The sequence below is a fragment of the Labeo rohita genome, chromosome 17 (genome assembly GCF_022985175.1).
Source record: "Labeo rohita strain BAU-BD-2019 chromosome 17, IGBB_LRoh.1.0, whole genome shotgun sequence".
Taxonomy (NCBI): Eukaryota; Metazoa; Chordata; class Actinopteri; order Cypriniformes; family Cyprinidae; genus Labeo; species Labeo rohita.
In genome coordinates this window covers 19,206,482-19,223,261 of record NC_066885.1, presented here as the reverse complement: position 1 = coordinate 19,223,261, position 16,780 = coordinate 19,206,482, and the positions used below count along the sequence as shown (strand labels likewise).

Sequence of the window (16,780 nt, the reverse complement as noted above, 5' to 3'; positions counted from 1 at the left end):
TTTGTTTTTTTTTATTGCATATATATATTTTGCAGCTAAGTGTTGACTACCTCTGACATCACATTATTGCTTCCGTTTTAATCCTAGAATGACTTATTTATTTATATTACGGTCTACTCAAATTGGTTTTATTTTGTTTAACAGAAAAGTCTCATTGAATATCATATTTTCAAGGTATCACCCATTGTCTCCACTTACCTATATAGTCTAACTTCTGATTTGATTCTTGTACGTTCTTACTGGACATAGATTATATTTTGCGGTAGTATGTGCTTAGCACTGATGCAGAGAGGAAGTGAACTGTTCTGAAAATAGCACTGTATTGTTATAGCTTTAAATGGAGTCTTATGACTGGCTGTGTAGCTATGAAATATTACCACAATCATAAAGTATTAATGAACTGAGTCTCCAAATTATTCATGCCAACATAGAGAGGAAGTCTATCTCTTCTGTCTCTACAGACACATGAATGAGGAAGATAGTCAATCCAGTAGACGTGTGCATTAATGGAAATGTTAGCTAATGTGGTGTTGTGCCTATTAGACTGAGCAATAGCGTGAACACATTTGTGATGATGCCAATGGATCAAGTGTCTTAAATGTACAAAAATTGTCATCATTGTTACATGTGGATGTGTTTTTATTATTATCAGAGGTTGTTTTAAACCTGTAAAGTGTGAATATATTTAATTATACATGCGTTGTTATTATTTCACATAGATATTAGCAAAAAATGAGATGGCACTCTTAAAAAGAAAAACATTTTTACATAAACTTTTTTTTTTTAAAGATTGTCAGTATTATTTATTGTTGCAATATTTTTTTTTTTTCACGCTAAGATTAATCAGAGGTTTGTGTGGCTGTGGTCTCGTAAACTTGTATGTGGACAATTGTTATAGAGAGTTGTGAAATGTTAAAGAAAGTTGTTTGTTAATGCTGATGTTTCCATGCTTATTAAAAAAAAAAAAAAAAGTCTGAGACGCTGCTCTGTTTGGTTACTTTATTGAGCCACTGGAAATGTACAGAAGCTGAGTACCAAATTGTAGTGCATGTAACCAGACTGAAAACAGCTTGTGGCTGTATTTCAGAAAGCAAGCATGAAAAATCATCATACTTTTGTCAATTAAATAGTCCCCAACACTGAAACACCCCAGAAGGCAAATGAATGATACAAGTGGCTGATTAAAGTACAATGCTTAATGAAATACATGTAATAAGATTTTATTTTCGCTTGCTCACAACAGTTATGTATAGTAGATGATGGACCAAAAACCAAAAAAACATTAGTGCAATTAATTAATATTAATTTCTGGTTTGATATCATTTTGATACCAAGATCAATACACAAAGAACATTTTAAAAAGATTTATGAGCAACAAAATTTTGACAGATGAAAGATACAGATCTTTCGAGGGCTAATTATTTGTATTTTATTTATTTTATTTTTCTAGCTTTATGCTGTTGTCTAAAGAACTTTCTGTTATACATGTATTCATTAAGTTTCAGGCTGCGTAGCCTACTGTCAGCACTATCACTGATTGCATAGCGTTAATAAGATCTTATTTCCTTCATATAAAGTAAGTACTCTGTTAAAGGCTTCTATTTAGTTACAATTAAAATAATAATCTCACTTAGCAACATAAAACTACATATTGGATATGTATCATTGATCGTTTGATATATACTGTACATTTTCTTGTAGGATATAACCTGTGCACAAAGTGGAATGGCTGGAAAAAAAGTGATCATGCTTGTCAGTCAACAATGCAAAATTAGCTTCATGTCAAATATAAATAATCCTTTACAATATACTCTAAACAGAAGTGAAAATGCAAACGATAACACACTTTATGATGAAATTATTCACGTTGATTAATTTAGATATATTTAAAAGTTTGTATTTACATAAGTCAGTATGATTATACGTTTGTAAATACAGAGCTAATCCATTAGTAAAAAAATGTTTTTCCTATTTTTAATTGTATATTATCTTTAAATCTGGCAACTGTCTGTAAAACATACTTTTTCTTTTCTTTTCTTTTCTTTTCTTTCTCATCTTGACAAATGTCTTCTTCGAGTTAAACTGAACCAGCTTCACTTAAATCAGTTGCATAATGTGATAATCCAATTATGGAAGCCTGTTTCCAGCACGGGAAAAAGGTAATTTCTATCGCAATTCTGAAATTTTTTCTCAAAATTGCATGATATAAACTTGCATAAAAGTTCTAAAGTCAGAACTGTAAAACACAAACTTGAAATTTTGGGAATAAAGTCAGAATTAAGAGATATAAACGATTCTAACTTTTTTTTCAGAATTTTATGATATAAACTGGCAATTGCAGGTTATAAAGTCAGAATTGTGAGACAAACTCGCAATTCTGAGAAATGAAGTCAGAAATTTGAGATATAAACTCACAATTCTGGCTTTTTTTTTCTCAGAATTCCCGAGTTTATATCAATTCTGACTTTGTAACGCAACTGCGTGTTATAAATTCAAAATTGTCAGAGATAAATCACAATTCTGGCTTTTTTATATCAAAATCGCATGATATAAACTCGTAGTTGCAAGTTATAAAGCCAGAATTGAGACAAAAAGTCACAATTCTGAGAAATAAAGTCAGAATTTCAAGATATAAACTCACAATTCTCTTTTTTTCTCAAAATCGCATGATATAAACTCGCAGTTGCAAGTTATAAAGCCAGAATTGAGACAAAAAGTTACAATTCTGAAAAATAGTGTCAGAAATTTGAGATATAAACTTACAATTCTGACTTTTTTTTCTCAGAATTGGGAGTTTATATAAATTCTGACTTTTTAACGCAATTGCATGCTATAAAGTCAAAATTGTGAGATATAAACTCACAATTCTGGCTTTTTTTCTCAAAATCGCATGATATAAACTCGCAATTGCAAGTTATAAAGCCAGAATTGAGACATTTCAGTTCTGAGAAATGAAGTCAGATTTGTGTTATTAACTTGCAGATGCAAGTTCTAAAGTCAGAATTGCAAAACAAACAAGCAATTCTGAGAAATAAAGTCAGAATTGCTAAATATAAACTCACAATTTTGACTTTATAAAGCAATTGCAAGTTATTTAGTCAGAATTGTGAGAACATACCAGTTTTTTTTCTCTCAAACATGGACTTAACTTGCAGTTGTGAGTTTCTACTGTATCACAATTCTGAGAAAAAAAAAATGCAAGATACAAACTCGCATTTGGGAGAAAAAAGTCAGAATTGCGAGTTTTTTATATCATGGTATATCAGGACAATATACCAATTGCGAGATTATATCACGTAGTTATGAGGGAAAAAAAGGTCAGAATTGTGAGATAAAATTCACAATAACCTTTTTCCTGCCATTCAGCGGCAGAAACTGACTTCCATAACTAACCCTCTTATCAGAAAGACAGAAAAGGCTAAATCTGTTTTGATTTCTCACAGCAGTATCTATCCAAATTAGCAAAATGCACTGAATAAATCCCAAAAATGAATAGAGCAAGTAAAAATCCCCTGCGGATGCATGCTGAAAGTTCAGAGAGTGCAAACCTTCTGAAAGGATTGATGAAGAAAGAAACATATTGAGATGTCAGAGGCTTCTGATTCCTGCAGCCTTCATGACAGCAGTAGAGTCCAACCTGCGCTTCAAACTTCAAAGTTCGTTTCTTTAGTATTTCATTATAAAAGGGTGAATGTAAAGACAGACAGTAAAGTGCATCACAGTGTTTTGAAGGTACCGTTAGTGGCCAGTAGCATCAGCATGCTAATCTACTTTTTAAAAAAGCAACTTAATTTACAAGAGAATAGCAAACCATTCAAGCAACAATCCACCCAAAATCTGAAGAGCCTTTCAATCCCTGTTTTTTTTTTTTTTTCTTTTTCTTTTTATGGAACACAAAAGCAGCACATTGTCCAATACGATCTTTTCCATACAATGAAGCAAATGCATATCACAGCTGTCAGAAAGGATTAGCAAAACAAGATTATCAGTAAGTTAAATTTAATTCTACTACTTAGAGCTCTGAATAGATATTGTTCGCTGTATGGGCAATTTTTATGTTTTTTCATGTACTTATTAGGGCTGGGTTTTGACACAAATTTCACAATTTGATTCGATTCTGAATCACAAGCACCACAATTCACGATTCAACTTGTATTTTTGATATATTTAGTAAAATGCTCCTCCCTAGAGTTCAGTTTTCTAGCTGACTAACAAGTTTATTGTCAACGAATATGTTTTTTCTGAGGTAAATGTGACGTTTTGTGGCATTGTCTTTCTATGGTTGAAACTCTGATTGAGCGACTACACAAGACAGGATATGGATTTTGGTAAGTTGCACCCTTTTTTTTTTTAATATACCTTCAGATGTTTATTTTGTGCTGAAACTGGAGATGATCAGTTCACATGCTGCTTCTTGAACCAAGGCGCTACAGTGATCTGTCACTCCACGTTAAACAGCGGCAAAACAGTATTTATTGTTTGAATATTGAAATTAAAAATCAGACTAAAAAATATCAAATGTAACAAAGCACAAAGCTTATTGCGATTCATTTGATGAGAGGTGTGCTACAATGTTCCATCCATTAACTGAAAACAGGCTTGACTTATCGATTCTTGGGATTTAAGACTCAATATCTTATTGGAAAAATGAGAATTGGTTAAAATCAAGAAATCTATTTTCAATGGCCAAAAATACTTAAAACGTTTAAATATTGCAGTAAAGGCGCAGGTGAACAAAGCTAAAGTCTAACTGGTTGAGTAATAAATAATCTAGTCACTCTTTGTTAATTTTCTCAGAGAATTGAAAAGTAAATGAATCTCATTTTTAAGCTTGGAAAAAGTAACGAAGAGAGGACTGGGTCCATATTTGTCTGACGAAAGCTAAATAAATTCTTTCAACTGGTTAACACACATGAAATTGACCTGACATTTGTATTTTCCCTTTAAATCTATCCACAGTGAGTGAGGTTTTTTTTTTTTAGCTGCCAACGCTTCACGTCTGCATTCTGAAACACTTCACTTTTGACTATTTCATCATCCATTCAACTACTTACTTTTCCCTGTCGTTGATTATTGTATTTGGTACGACCGCTGCGTATGACAAACCTGTGTAAACCATCACTCAGATGCTGTGTCAGGAGCCTTGCGATGGCGTGGGGACGTGGAAACTTTAGTTGGCGAGGGTGAGGCGGTGCTGGATGAGTCACTGCCCCCTCCATCGGCTCCTGCTGGTGGGGGGCTCAACTGTGGAACCGGAGGAGCCTTTTTCCTGCTGAGAAAATTTGCTTCAAATGCCCCTCTCCTCCTGCCCCCATCCGGTCTGGAGTCTGCAGCCCCTTCTTCCATCAAATTGGCCCTTCGCCGTTGGTCTCCGGGGCTGTCTGGGGGTTTGCGTGCGACTGCAGACTGGGTTTCGGATGATCTGGATGCCCAAAGATCCAGGGTAGAGTTTCTTTTGTCGGGGTCCTCAGCGTTGCTCTCTCCCACTGATTGGCGCATCTCGTCCTCAGAGGATCCGCACTGTCCGTGGTTTTCCAGCAGGGCCTTGGTCAGGTTTAAGCTGTGGAAGTCGCGGTAGCTGTGGAAGCTCTCTGTGCGTCGAGCACGGGCCAGCAAGGGGCTTTCTCGGTATGGCCGTAAAGCTCCATAAGTGGCCGTCTCAGGTATGGGCTCCTGAGCCTGCAGCTGGAGACTGTAAAAATGATAAAACATTTGTGTTAATATTTGGGCTGCCCCCTAATTGTCGACTAACCGTTAGTCAACAAGAAGAGGCTTAAGGTCCTTGCTCACTGAGCCTAAAAGTCTTGTCCGATTTTTTCACGTTAAAAAATAAATACGACCTCACCTTATGTAAATCACGTTTACACACTGCCTCTGAAACTTTAATCCATCATAAAAATACATCACAAAAAAACGCATACAAAAATTTCAGATTCAGTGTACAAGGACCTTTAGTCGATCAACATATTAGTCGCTTAGTCTGAGCCTTAGATTACTTTAAGATTACATAGTTAATCTTAAGGTTCAATAAGAAAATTAAAGGAATAGTTTACCCAAAGAAGGAAAATTCTGACATTACTTGTTTATAATATTACTAAAAATTTATATTTTTGCAGCTCTTTTTTATATGACTTTTCATAGTGACCAATAGTGTTGTCAAAAGTACTGACTTCGATTTGTACCAGTCGGTACTGAAATTTAAAAAATGCCTCGATACCAGCATTTCCCACAAGCATTTTGAGCGCTGTTGATCGGATTCTTAAACACCTCTGATTGGCCATTGTGTTCAACAGAAAAGCCTGTGATTGGCTACAATGATCATTGCTACACGCTTTTCACCAAGCGCTTACACAGATATAAAAGGGAGCGTTTGAAAGCCTCGTCTATCAGCGGATCCGTCTATGATACACTCAGCAGCGCTCAAAGTGCTTGCGGGAAATGCTGGGATCATCACAATTTTTACATTTTGGTAGGTCGGTACTATGAAAAGTCATATGAAAAAGAGCTGCCAAAATATAAATTTTAAGTAATACTGACTTGTGAGCAAAGGACCTCGAGACAGGATTTGAACTCAGGGTCACACACTAACCGCGAGGCTATCAGCACTGACTTTTTTTTTTTACCTCATTTTGGCCGATAGTCAATGCCGATACCAATATATTTCCTTTTGTTTTCGAAACAACACCAAATCTCTCCTGTGTATGAATTATAAGCAAATTATTTTGAACAAGAACTTATTAGTTAAAAAAATAATAATAATGAAGTCCTTTCATAATAAGCTTTGAAAAAAACTATAAATTAACTATATATATATATCAATCGCTGCATTTATTTATTTTCAGAAAAATGCAGTGGTAACCTTAACATTTTATTTTAATATTTAACATTCGTAGACAGTCTAAAGCAGAAGAGTTGTAAAAATTCTGAAAATCTTTTAGAGCTCATAATTTGTTTTAAAAAAATGACACATTAATGAATAAATCAGTATATAAAAATTATTTAATTCACAAGTGTCATGTGTTTGTTTTTTTTTTTTTTTAAATTCATGTAAGCTATAACTTTTGGCCTTTAAATCAAAACATACTCATGATTTTATGACATCAACTACTGCTTTATTTAATCAGAAAGACAATCTAAATGTTATTTGTGCTTTTAGCGCCCCCTACGGAGTTAAAACTCCTTACCTAACTGGCATTAGGACCCTGGGGAGGCTGACACTGCTGCCACTGCACTTACTATTACTGTGTACTCAATCGCACACCAAATGCGTCATTCTGTACGTGCATATTTACATTTAAACCCATTATCGGCCAATTCCGATATCAGTCCGATAAAATTGTGCATCCCAATAAGCCTTTAAATTTTAGTACCTGGAGCAGGACTCTCGCAGCCGGCTGTGCTGCAGCACAGAAGGGGCAGGGCTGATGTTGGGCGTGGCACAACGGGATGTGCTCAAATCACATTGGTCAAGCAGCTTCAGAAGCTCCTCCTCAGTTGGACCTCCCACCTCTGCAGACAGGTAACATCATTTTACAACTTAATCAAACAGGCAATTCATTTTCCTTATTTTGCCTACAGTAATAATCATACCTGGTTCCCGCTTGGCTTTGTCATCGCTCTTGTTGACTGTGTCCATAGCTGTGGTGAGGTCCCACATCTGAATGCTTCCGTTTGCATGGCCAGTGAAGAGGTAACGGCGTGGTCTGGATCCCATCCGGCTCGAGCCTTCACACTCTCGCACTGTGAAACACGTGATGGTGGTGCCATCGACAGCCTGGACCTCACAGATCCTGAAATACAGGGACAAAAATATCAATAAATGTATAAAATAAATAAATGTAAAATATTTTCTTTTATGTTCCACGAAACAAAAAAAAGTCTTACAGATTTGAAACGACATGAGGGTGAGTAATTAATGACAGAATTTTCATTTTTGTGTGGATTATCTCTTGGAGTCACTGAGGTGTTTTTAACAGTACACTTATTATGTTAAGGATTAAATGCCTCAGAATGTACCTTTTTCCTGTAGAGGAGAGGCGAACAAAGAGTTTGTTGGTAATTGGAATGACTTTCTGAATGAACACCTGCTGGTCGTCTCTCTCTCCAAATGGACCTGAATGAAAACAGCAGATGAAGTGATACTGGTTTGCTTACAACAGCAGTTTGGCTCACAGGATAATGGAGGACAATGGCAGCTTTTCAATTCTAATTGCACAGATACAGTGGAAAGCTACAAGCAAATATTTCACCGATGTCATTGCCAGAGGAATAGCTGCTGTGGCTTTCTGTCTCCTCCAGTGAGATGATCTTGAAAGAGGCCAGTGGAGTAGATCCTGGCTGTGTGGAGATCATGCCTCTGAAGCGCGTCACCGTCCATGTGCGTACGTGATTATTGTCAGCACACACTTGAACAAAACCAGGCCAAAATTATAAATCACCACCATTTTTAATTATATTGTCTAATATCTGGGTAGTTTTTACCTGAGACTAAGTGCTTTTCTGAGAGCATGATCTTAGTGACGGGGCTGCGGTGGACAGTGAAGGTCTGGAAGAGCTGTGGACCAGATCCAACTGTTTCTGGATGCTGCACGATGACACGCACAGCCCCTGAACTGGTTCCATACGCTATCTCAATCCAGTTTCCACTCACACCTGCAAACACAGTGAGATCAGTGACTGGTCAGACTCACCACTTCATTGTTTCTAGTCTAATTAACCATCATTGAACGTACTGGTTTTAGGCGTCAGGTAGACACTGAGGGCTGTGATGGCATCATTCGATGGGTCGTGGTACAGCTCTGTCACCAACAAGTCATTGTCCTTCATTCTCAGTGGAAACTTCTGCATGTCTGAGAGTGGAGAGTATATGGTTAGGTCTTTCCTTTATCATCTTCTCATTTAGCATATTACGTGTACGTATTAGAGGTATTTAAAGTGTTACAAAGGTGATATTTCAAACGTAAAATGGGTTTAATACTAATTACTACAGTTAACTCAAAAACTTAATATACACTGGTTTAATGTTTTTTTTATGTTTTAAAGAATTCTCTTATGCTCATCAAGGTTGCATTTATCGAAAACAGAAAAAAACAGTAATATTGTGAAATATTATTACAGTTTAAAATAATGGTTTTCTGTTTTAATATATTTTAAAGTATAATTTATTCCTGTAATGCAAAGCAAATTTTCATCTGCCATTACCCCAGTCTTCAGTGTCACATGATCCTTCAGAGATCATTTTAAAATGCTGATTTATTACTTTTATTATCAATGTTGGAAACAGTTGTGCTACTTAATATTTTTTTTGGAAACTGTGATTCTTTTTTCAGGATTCTTTGATTAAAAAAAGAACAGCAAAATAGAAATCTTTGCTATCACTTTTTTTAATCAACTTAACCACAAACTTTAAATTGTAGTTTATATTGTTACAAAAGATTTCTATTTTAAATAAATGCTGTTCTTTTTAACTTTTTATTTATTAAGGAATCCTGAAAAAAGTATCACAGGTTCCACTAAAATATTAAGTAGCACAACTGTTTTCAAAATTGATAATAAATCAGCATATTAGAATGATTTCTGAAGGATCACGTGACACTGAAGACTGGAGTAATGATGCTGAAAATTCCTTTGCATCATAGGAATTAATTACTTTTTAAAAGATATTCACATAAAAAATGGTTATTTTACACTGAAATAATATTTCACAACATTCTGATGTTTTTTTCTGGATTTTTGATCAAATAAATGCAACCTTCATGAACATAAGAAATTTGTTTAAAAAAAACATTAAATTCTTACTAATCCCAAATTTTTGAATGGCAGTGTGCACTACTGTTCAAAAGATTTTTTGTTTTGTTTTGTTTTGAAAAACAGTAATATTGTTAGTAATATTATTACAATTTGAAATTACATTTCTATTTTAATATCTTTTAAAACATAATGTATCCATGTGATGGCAAAGTTGAATTTTCAGCATCATTCTAAGAACGTTCAAAATATTTGTAACATTATATATGTCTTTACTGCATCCTTGCTAAGTAAAGGTATAAATTTCTTTAACAATAATTTCACTGATCCCAAACTTTTATATATTTATGTAAAAATTATATCTAATAAGCCTACCGTTCATTACATTAAAATCTCACAAAACATTAGGATCTAAACTTCAATCACATATGGATCACAGCACCACATTTTTAACCTATTTACTATGTAAAAATTAATTACACCGATGTCTTTATGCAATTGTAATTACATTTTCGACACTGATTCTGTTACTGCCGACTTCTCATCTCATTAACACCTCACGTCATATGATAATAAATTCAATGCAATCTAGGAGAAGTTAAGCAGCTTACCAATATAGTAAATTGAGCCGTTGTTACAGCCCAGCAAGAGGAAGGAGCCAGCAGTGTCACAGCTTGTGATGGGCACCACATCCTGCACCTGTACAAGTGATATATATTGCAAATGACATAATCAAATATGAACCCTGATAATATGTTTGCATGTAGAATCAAATTTAAATGGCTGGACCTGCCAGTGTTGGGTGACGGCGTTCCACACTCCTACTTTCCCTGTGTGACTGGTAGCAACCAGCTGACTCCCAATGAAGAACAGAGAGTCTACAGGTACTCCAAGACTGAACACACCTTCACAAAAACAGAGAAACATTATCTCACAAAATCGACACACATGAATGACTACACATCTGCACATTTTATTTTTGTTTTGTCCTTCCACCTATTTCACTTCCGCTCCCTCCATCCTGGATGCTCCACAATATAATGCTGCTCTCTGATGACGCTGCCACCATCTTGTCTTTATCTCCATGGGGGCCGCCTACAACTTTTGCATTGAGGGCCACCCGCTCTATGGCCCAGTCCAGGTAAGGGCTGGAAAACACCTGCTGCCAGCCAGAAGATTCCTTTATCCTAAAGAACAATCACAGTCAGCCAATGGTGAGTATGATGTTTATTATTTTCAATTTTAAAGTCATGTGATCGCTCGCTTTACCTGTAGCAAATGACAAAATGTGCGTAGGCAGCTACAATCCAGTTATGATGGCCAGCGACAATCAGCACCTTCCTAGGGTCCACTGGTGATCCTGTTGTAATATAAAAATTCCCAAACAATATCTGAGTATGTTGAAACACATGTAGGCTAAAATGTTGACGGTAGCCAAATACTATGGAAGTCAATGGCTACTCATGTCGTTGCAAACCCGTAAGACCTGTGTTCATCTTCAGAACACAATTTTAGATATTTTTATTAAATCTGAGAGCTTTCTGGCCCTGTATAGACAGCAACGCAACTGACATGTTCAAGGCCCAGAAAGGTAGTAAGGACATCATTAAAATATTCCATGTGACATCAGTGGTTCAACTGTAATTTTATGAAGCTATGAAAATACTTTTTTGTGTGCAAAGAAAACAAAAATAACAAAGTGAATAATGTCCCATTTTTATGATTAATCAGAGAAAGTAATTAGTATATAAACATTCAGTTCAGTGGACTCAGCAATATTTACAGTAAAATTTTATTAATATATTATTAAAGTTACAAGTTCATGAAATTAAAAAATAGTAATAATATGATAACACAACAACAAGCTATTTTTGTGTTTTGAGTTTTTTAGGGCTGCCCCCTAATAGTCGACTATTAGTTGGCGAGAAGAGGCTTGGTCGACCAAAATTTTATTAGTCGCTTAGTCACAGAAAAAACATGAAGTGGAGAAGTCACGCAATCCGCAACAGACAGATTATTAATGGCTGGTCTATGTGGTAATACAGTACATTGGGCAGGACATCCATACGCTCACCTACTGTTCATTTACCTCAAATATGGCTTTTCATCTGAAAGATGTAAGTAGTAGCAACTTTACATGGACGTTTAATCTAATGTTAACCTAGAAAAATGTGTGCTATTGAAGTGTCTGTGTCGAATCTGGAAGCTGAATAGTAGTGCGCTTACATGAAAGACGGAAGCCAAGCCAAGCACCAAGCGTTGGTGCGGTCACTTGCTCTTAAAATACTCCGTCATTTTAGGTCATACAAATAAAAGTAATACATCTTTCGAATCTGTAAAGACTGCACTCACAATAACAACAAAATGTTGCGCTTTTGTAAAATAAAAAAACAAACAGGATGCGATTTCTGCCGTCTCGATTTTGAAACTTCGAAACTGTGTATACTTGCTTTACAGACTTATTCTATAAAATATATTTATAGAAACTTTTAAATTAACCAATTCAAATAGAAAACAAATATTCTCAGATTATGTAATCCATATGAAACATGCATACAGGCTCATCCACTACTGTAGAGATGACGAGTCAGTGTTGCCGGCTTCATCTCTTAAGCCGAAAACAAAGAAAGCACTAGTTTATCAATACATTACTAAAATGTTAATGCAGTCTACTGACTGGTTTTCCCTAACACATTCATAATTATTATATCTGCCAGTGCACTGTGGCAAGCTTTTTTGTGCGTGCTTAAACGCTTATTAGGCTATGTAGGCAATTAAAGGCTCATTATTATGATTTATATGGTTTATTAATAGTTTAAACATGCAACTAATAGTTGACTAATGCCTTAAATGAACGACTACTAATTGACCAGAAAAATCTTTAGTCGGGGCAGCCCTAGAGTATTTTTTTTATTAATTTTGTATTTTATTTAGTTTTATTTCTTAATGTTTAAACTTCTGGCTGTTGCCTGTTATTAGTGGCTATAGTCACTTTTGTTTTGTACCATTACAACAAATCCTCTGCAAACACAATTTTTTTTTCTTCTGTCAATTATTACACAAGTATTATCCAAATTCTCTGTGGTACTGGCTCAGTACATTTTGTCCTGTAAATAAATGAATGCACCAAGATGCAATAAAATGGTTAAAAAGAAGGCCCTTCCATTAACTTGTTTTCTCCAGCTCTCTTTCATCATTCTTCTCACATGACTTCGCTGGGCACAGAGGATATAAAAGGCCTTTTAAGATGACCTCACCCTGCCTACTGCACTACTGCTTGTAAGGGGAATACTTTGTCTTCATGGCACCCCCACCCCCTCCTCTCCGCCTGCCCATACCAGAATGGAGCACATGCTGTTCTCCAGTCTGCATTGACACAGCTACGGCCAACCCAGTTCTACAGCTCTCCTACTGCTGCATTTCAAAATCCACAGTACATCTATAAAAATATTACATAACATGGTTTACAAAACACTATTAACAAAAACTGAAAATGTCAGGGATCATATTAATTTTTAGTGCAGATTCTTGTTTTTCCCCCCTTTTCCCTTGTTTAGTCTTGTTTCAAGTATACTACTTATTTATTAATTAATTTATTTATTTTTAACCACATCTGGTCACTGAATGACCTTTGCTCACCCAGTCTTTGAGGTCCATCTGCCCCAGAGGGTCCAGGGAGAGAAGACTGAGGGCAGGAACGAGAGTAACCTCCCTCTGCACCACTGGGGCCTGAGCGCTCCTCTGGACCTGCAACAGCTGCCGCCTGCCCACCGGCACTGCTCCGCGCTGGGAGAGCTGAAGGACAAAAATACCAGTCTCATCCTGATGTGTTATATTTGGCACAGAGGATAAAACGTTGACTGTATTTCTCTTTCTTCTACAGATCTACTCTCACCCTACCTGGTGGAGGGAGGTAGCCGTGAAACAACACGCTTCCACACGACGATCGCTCCAGTTCTTCGCAAAGCAGTAAGCGTCGGACTAAACCATGTCGGTAACATATAGAAAGGCACGATAAGAATTACACATGCATAAATTAGGTGTTGTGCCTAATTCACTCACATTGCTTTTCCTATTACTTACCTAAGGGTGTAATACCATAGAACTCGGCTTCATGTCGCAGGACACTTATGTTAACCCCCCTATCAGAGAAAGTAGGAATATTACACACTTGAAACTACAGGTATATATTTTTGGGAAATGTAATGGACAACAAATATGCATATGTTATATCTCACCTCAAGTCCAATTCTTTAGTTCGAAGAAAGTTTAATATGGGTGCAAATGCTGTTGGGTCTCTGTCAATAAAGATCTTATGGAAAAAAAAAGATCAGATTCAGAGCTGGATAACATTTCTAATTTTATTGCATCTGGACAACTTTTAAATAATTAACCTACAATACGTGGTAATTAAGTATTCATGAAGTATTTTCTTGTTTTGTTTTCATTTACAGTTGAAGTCAAAAGTTTGCATACACCTTTCAGAATCTGCAAAATGTTAATTATTTTACCAAAATCATAGGATCACACAAAATGCATATTTTTTATTTAGTACTGACCTGAATAAGATATTTTACATAAAATACATTTACATATAGTCCAAAAGAAAAAAATAATAGTTGAATTCATAAAAATTACCCCGTACAAAAGTTTACATACACTTCAATGGGTTAATACTGTGTTGTTACCTGAATGATCCACAGCTGTGGGTTTTTTTTTTTTTTTTTTTTTTGTGATAGTTGTTCATGAGTCCATTGTTTGTCCTGAACAGTTAAACAGTTAAAAAATTCTTTGGATTTTCAGAACTTTTGTGTATTTGAACCCTTTCAAACAATGACTGTATGACTTTGAGATCCGTATTTTCACACTGAGGACAACTGAGGGGCTCCTATGCAACTATTACAGAAGGTTCAAATGCTCACCGATGCTTCAGAAGGAAACACAAAATTTTGAACGGAATTCAGATGTGTACATTTTTCTTATTTTGCCTATCTTTTTTTTTCATTTAGTACTGCCCTTCGGAAGCTATAGAAGATCATTACATGTTAATTAAATTTACCCTGATTTTCAAATTCAAATATAATGCATCGCCTTTCCTTCTGGAGCATCAGTGAACATTTGAACCTCCTGAACAGGGTCATTTTTATAAATTTAACTATTATTTTCTCTTGTGGACTATATGTAAACATATTTTATGTGAAATAAATAAATTCCAAATAAAAAATAACATGCATTTTGTATGATCCTTCTTATTTTGGTAAAATAACATTTTGCAGATTCTGCAAGGTGTATGTAAACTTTTGACTTCAACTGTATATACACAATTACAGCTATTTTTCAAGACTTCTACTCACAGCTCCAGTTTCATCCCGTAGTGTTGATATTCTTCCACTAAGTAAACTGGGCACAAAACACATTTAAACAAAAAACTGCGTTAGTTTTATTATTCAGGAAGAATGTACAAAGGCTTAGCAAATATGCATAAATTTTCTCTTGAACTTCTTACAGCTTTTTAAAACTCGAAACTTTCTCCCAGCCCAAAAAAGGCAGAAAAACAATAGGCTGTGTGGTGCTGCTTCAGACATCTTATCTTACCTTGAGAAGAAAGAGTCAGGAATCCATGTCAGAGTCTGCCTTGATGTGCTAAATCTGAAAACACATAGATAAGATTTATGATACAATCACTTCTCCTTTCTCTATCACTTTGTGAGTTAGAATCACATAGTTTGCAGTTATTGTTATAGTAAGTTTTTAATGTTTTATTATTAAAGTAACTTAAGTAACCGTGATATTTTGTGAGAAATTATAGGGTATTTGTGTCATTTATACATTTCTATTTAATAATCATGGTAGTTTAGGGGGTTTTGGATATGATGATGACATCTTGTAGAACATGTGGAAGCTGGGGATGAAATAAGGAACTGTATACTCTTAGTCAATAATAGTTATGGGTAGGTTTAAGAGCTAAAAATGATATGCTTCATAGTTAAAGGCATGGTTAGCGGACACGCTGTGTCCCGTTACATATTAACGCTCATTGCGTAACATCAAAGTCAAAATCCGCTACACAGTGACGAAGCCTTTGATCTCAAATAAAACTGTTTTGACTCCCGAGTTCATATAAGAAGTCATGACGTCCGCATACCTCGTTCCTCCGACATTCAGCTGGATGATGTCACCCATCCCAGATGTTGAACCGTTCCCGATTCCAGCCATCCTCTAATTCCGTACGGTTAGCGAGGAGGAGTACACGCGATTTGATTATCCAGTTTGTGCATCGATCAAGCTGGAGTCCTCAAGATTCTCTTTACTCTTCCTCACGACCCAGCAAACCCATAAATTATGCGTAACGAGACGGACGTGTGGTATGAAGCTGTTCGTACACAGTGTTCTCCATATTCAGAGCTTTATTAAACAACTCAAAACACGCTGTTCAACTATCAAAGGCCTTTTTTCTGTAGCTTGTGGGACTTGGGAACGCTACGTTCAGTGTTATGGACGCCATAGAGCGATGCTAGAACACTGTGGACTCCACAGAGCGTCAGCCAATCGAATAGCGTCATTCCTGACACAGGACGCAGACTCCGCCCAGTGTTTTGGGAGTGTGTCTTGAAGAGAAAGCTGGCTTGCGTCCCAACGTGCATACTGTCCACCCTACAGTCTATGTGATACTAGTAAATTTCAATACTGTTTAGGGTAGATAGGGTGGATAGTATTAAAAAACGTAGTAATAAATAAAACTTAGTAATAAAAAACTTTTCACTTTCAGAACAAAAATTTACAGATAATGTACTCACCCCCTTGTCATCCAAGATGTTCATGTCTTTTTTTTTCTTCAGTCGTAAAGAAATTATATTTTCTGAGTTAAACATTTCAGGATTTTTTTCCATATAATGGACTGCTATGGTGCCCCGATTTTGAACTTCCAAAATGCAGTTTAAATGCGGCTTCAAAGATCCCAAATGTAGTTGTAAACGACCCCAGCCAAGGAAAAAGGGTCTTATCTAGCGTAACCATCGGTTATATTCATTAA

At 35.8% G+C, this 16,780-nt stretch overlaps 1 protein-coding gene across 1 annotated transcript; it reads right to left on the bottom strand.

The window, feature by feature from the left end:
- Nucleotides 1-985: 985 nt before the first annotated feature.
- Nucleotides 986-16,297, bottom strand: kctd3 (potassium channel tetramerization domain containing 3). Its single transcript, XM_051132844.1, has 18 exons — nucleotides 15,893-16,297; nucleotides 15,343-15,396; nucleotides 15,102-15,147; nucleotides 13,986-14,059; nucleotides 13,831-13,889; nucleotides 13,648-13,728; nucleotides 13,387-13,542; nucleotides 11,017-11,107; nucleotides 10,744-10,934; nucleotides 10,537-10,652; nucleotides 10,359-10,446; nucleotides 8,733-8,849; nucleotides 8,482-8,652; nucleotides 8,250-8,405; nucleotides 8,017-8,113; nucleotides 7,591-7,790; nucleotides 7,371-7,509; nucleotides 986-5,692 (listed from the first exon to the last, which is right to left on the bottom strand). Exons 1-18 carry the CDS (start codon nucleotides 15,961-15,963, stop codon nucleotides 5,119-5,121), a joined length of 2,481 nt encoding a protein of 826 aa, XP_050988801.1. The 5' UTR covers nucleotides 15,964-16,297; the 3' UTR covers nucleotides 986-5,118.
- Between the last annotated feature and the right edge of the window lie 483 nt (nucleotides 16,298-16,780).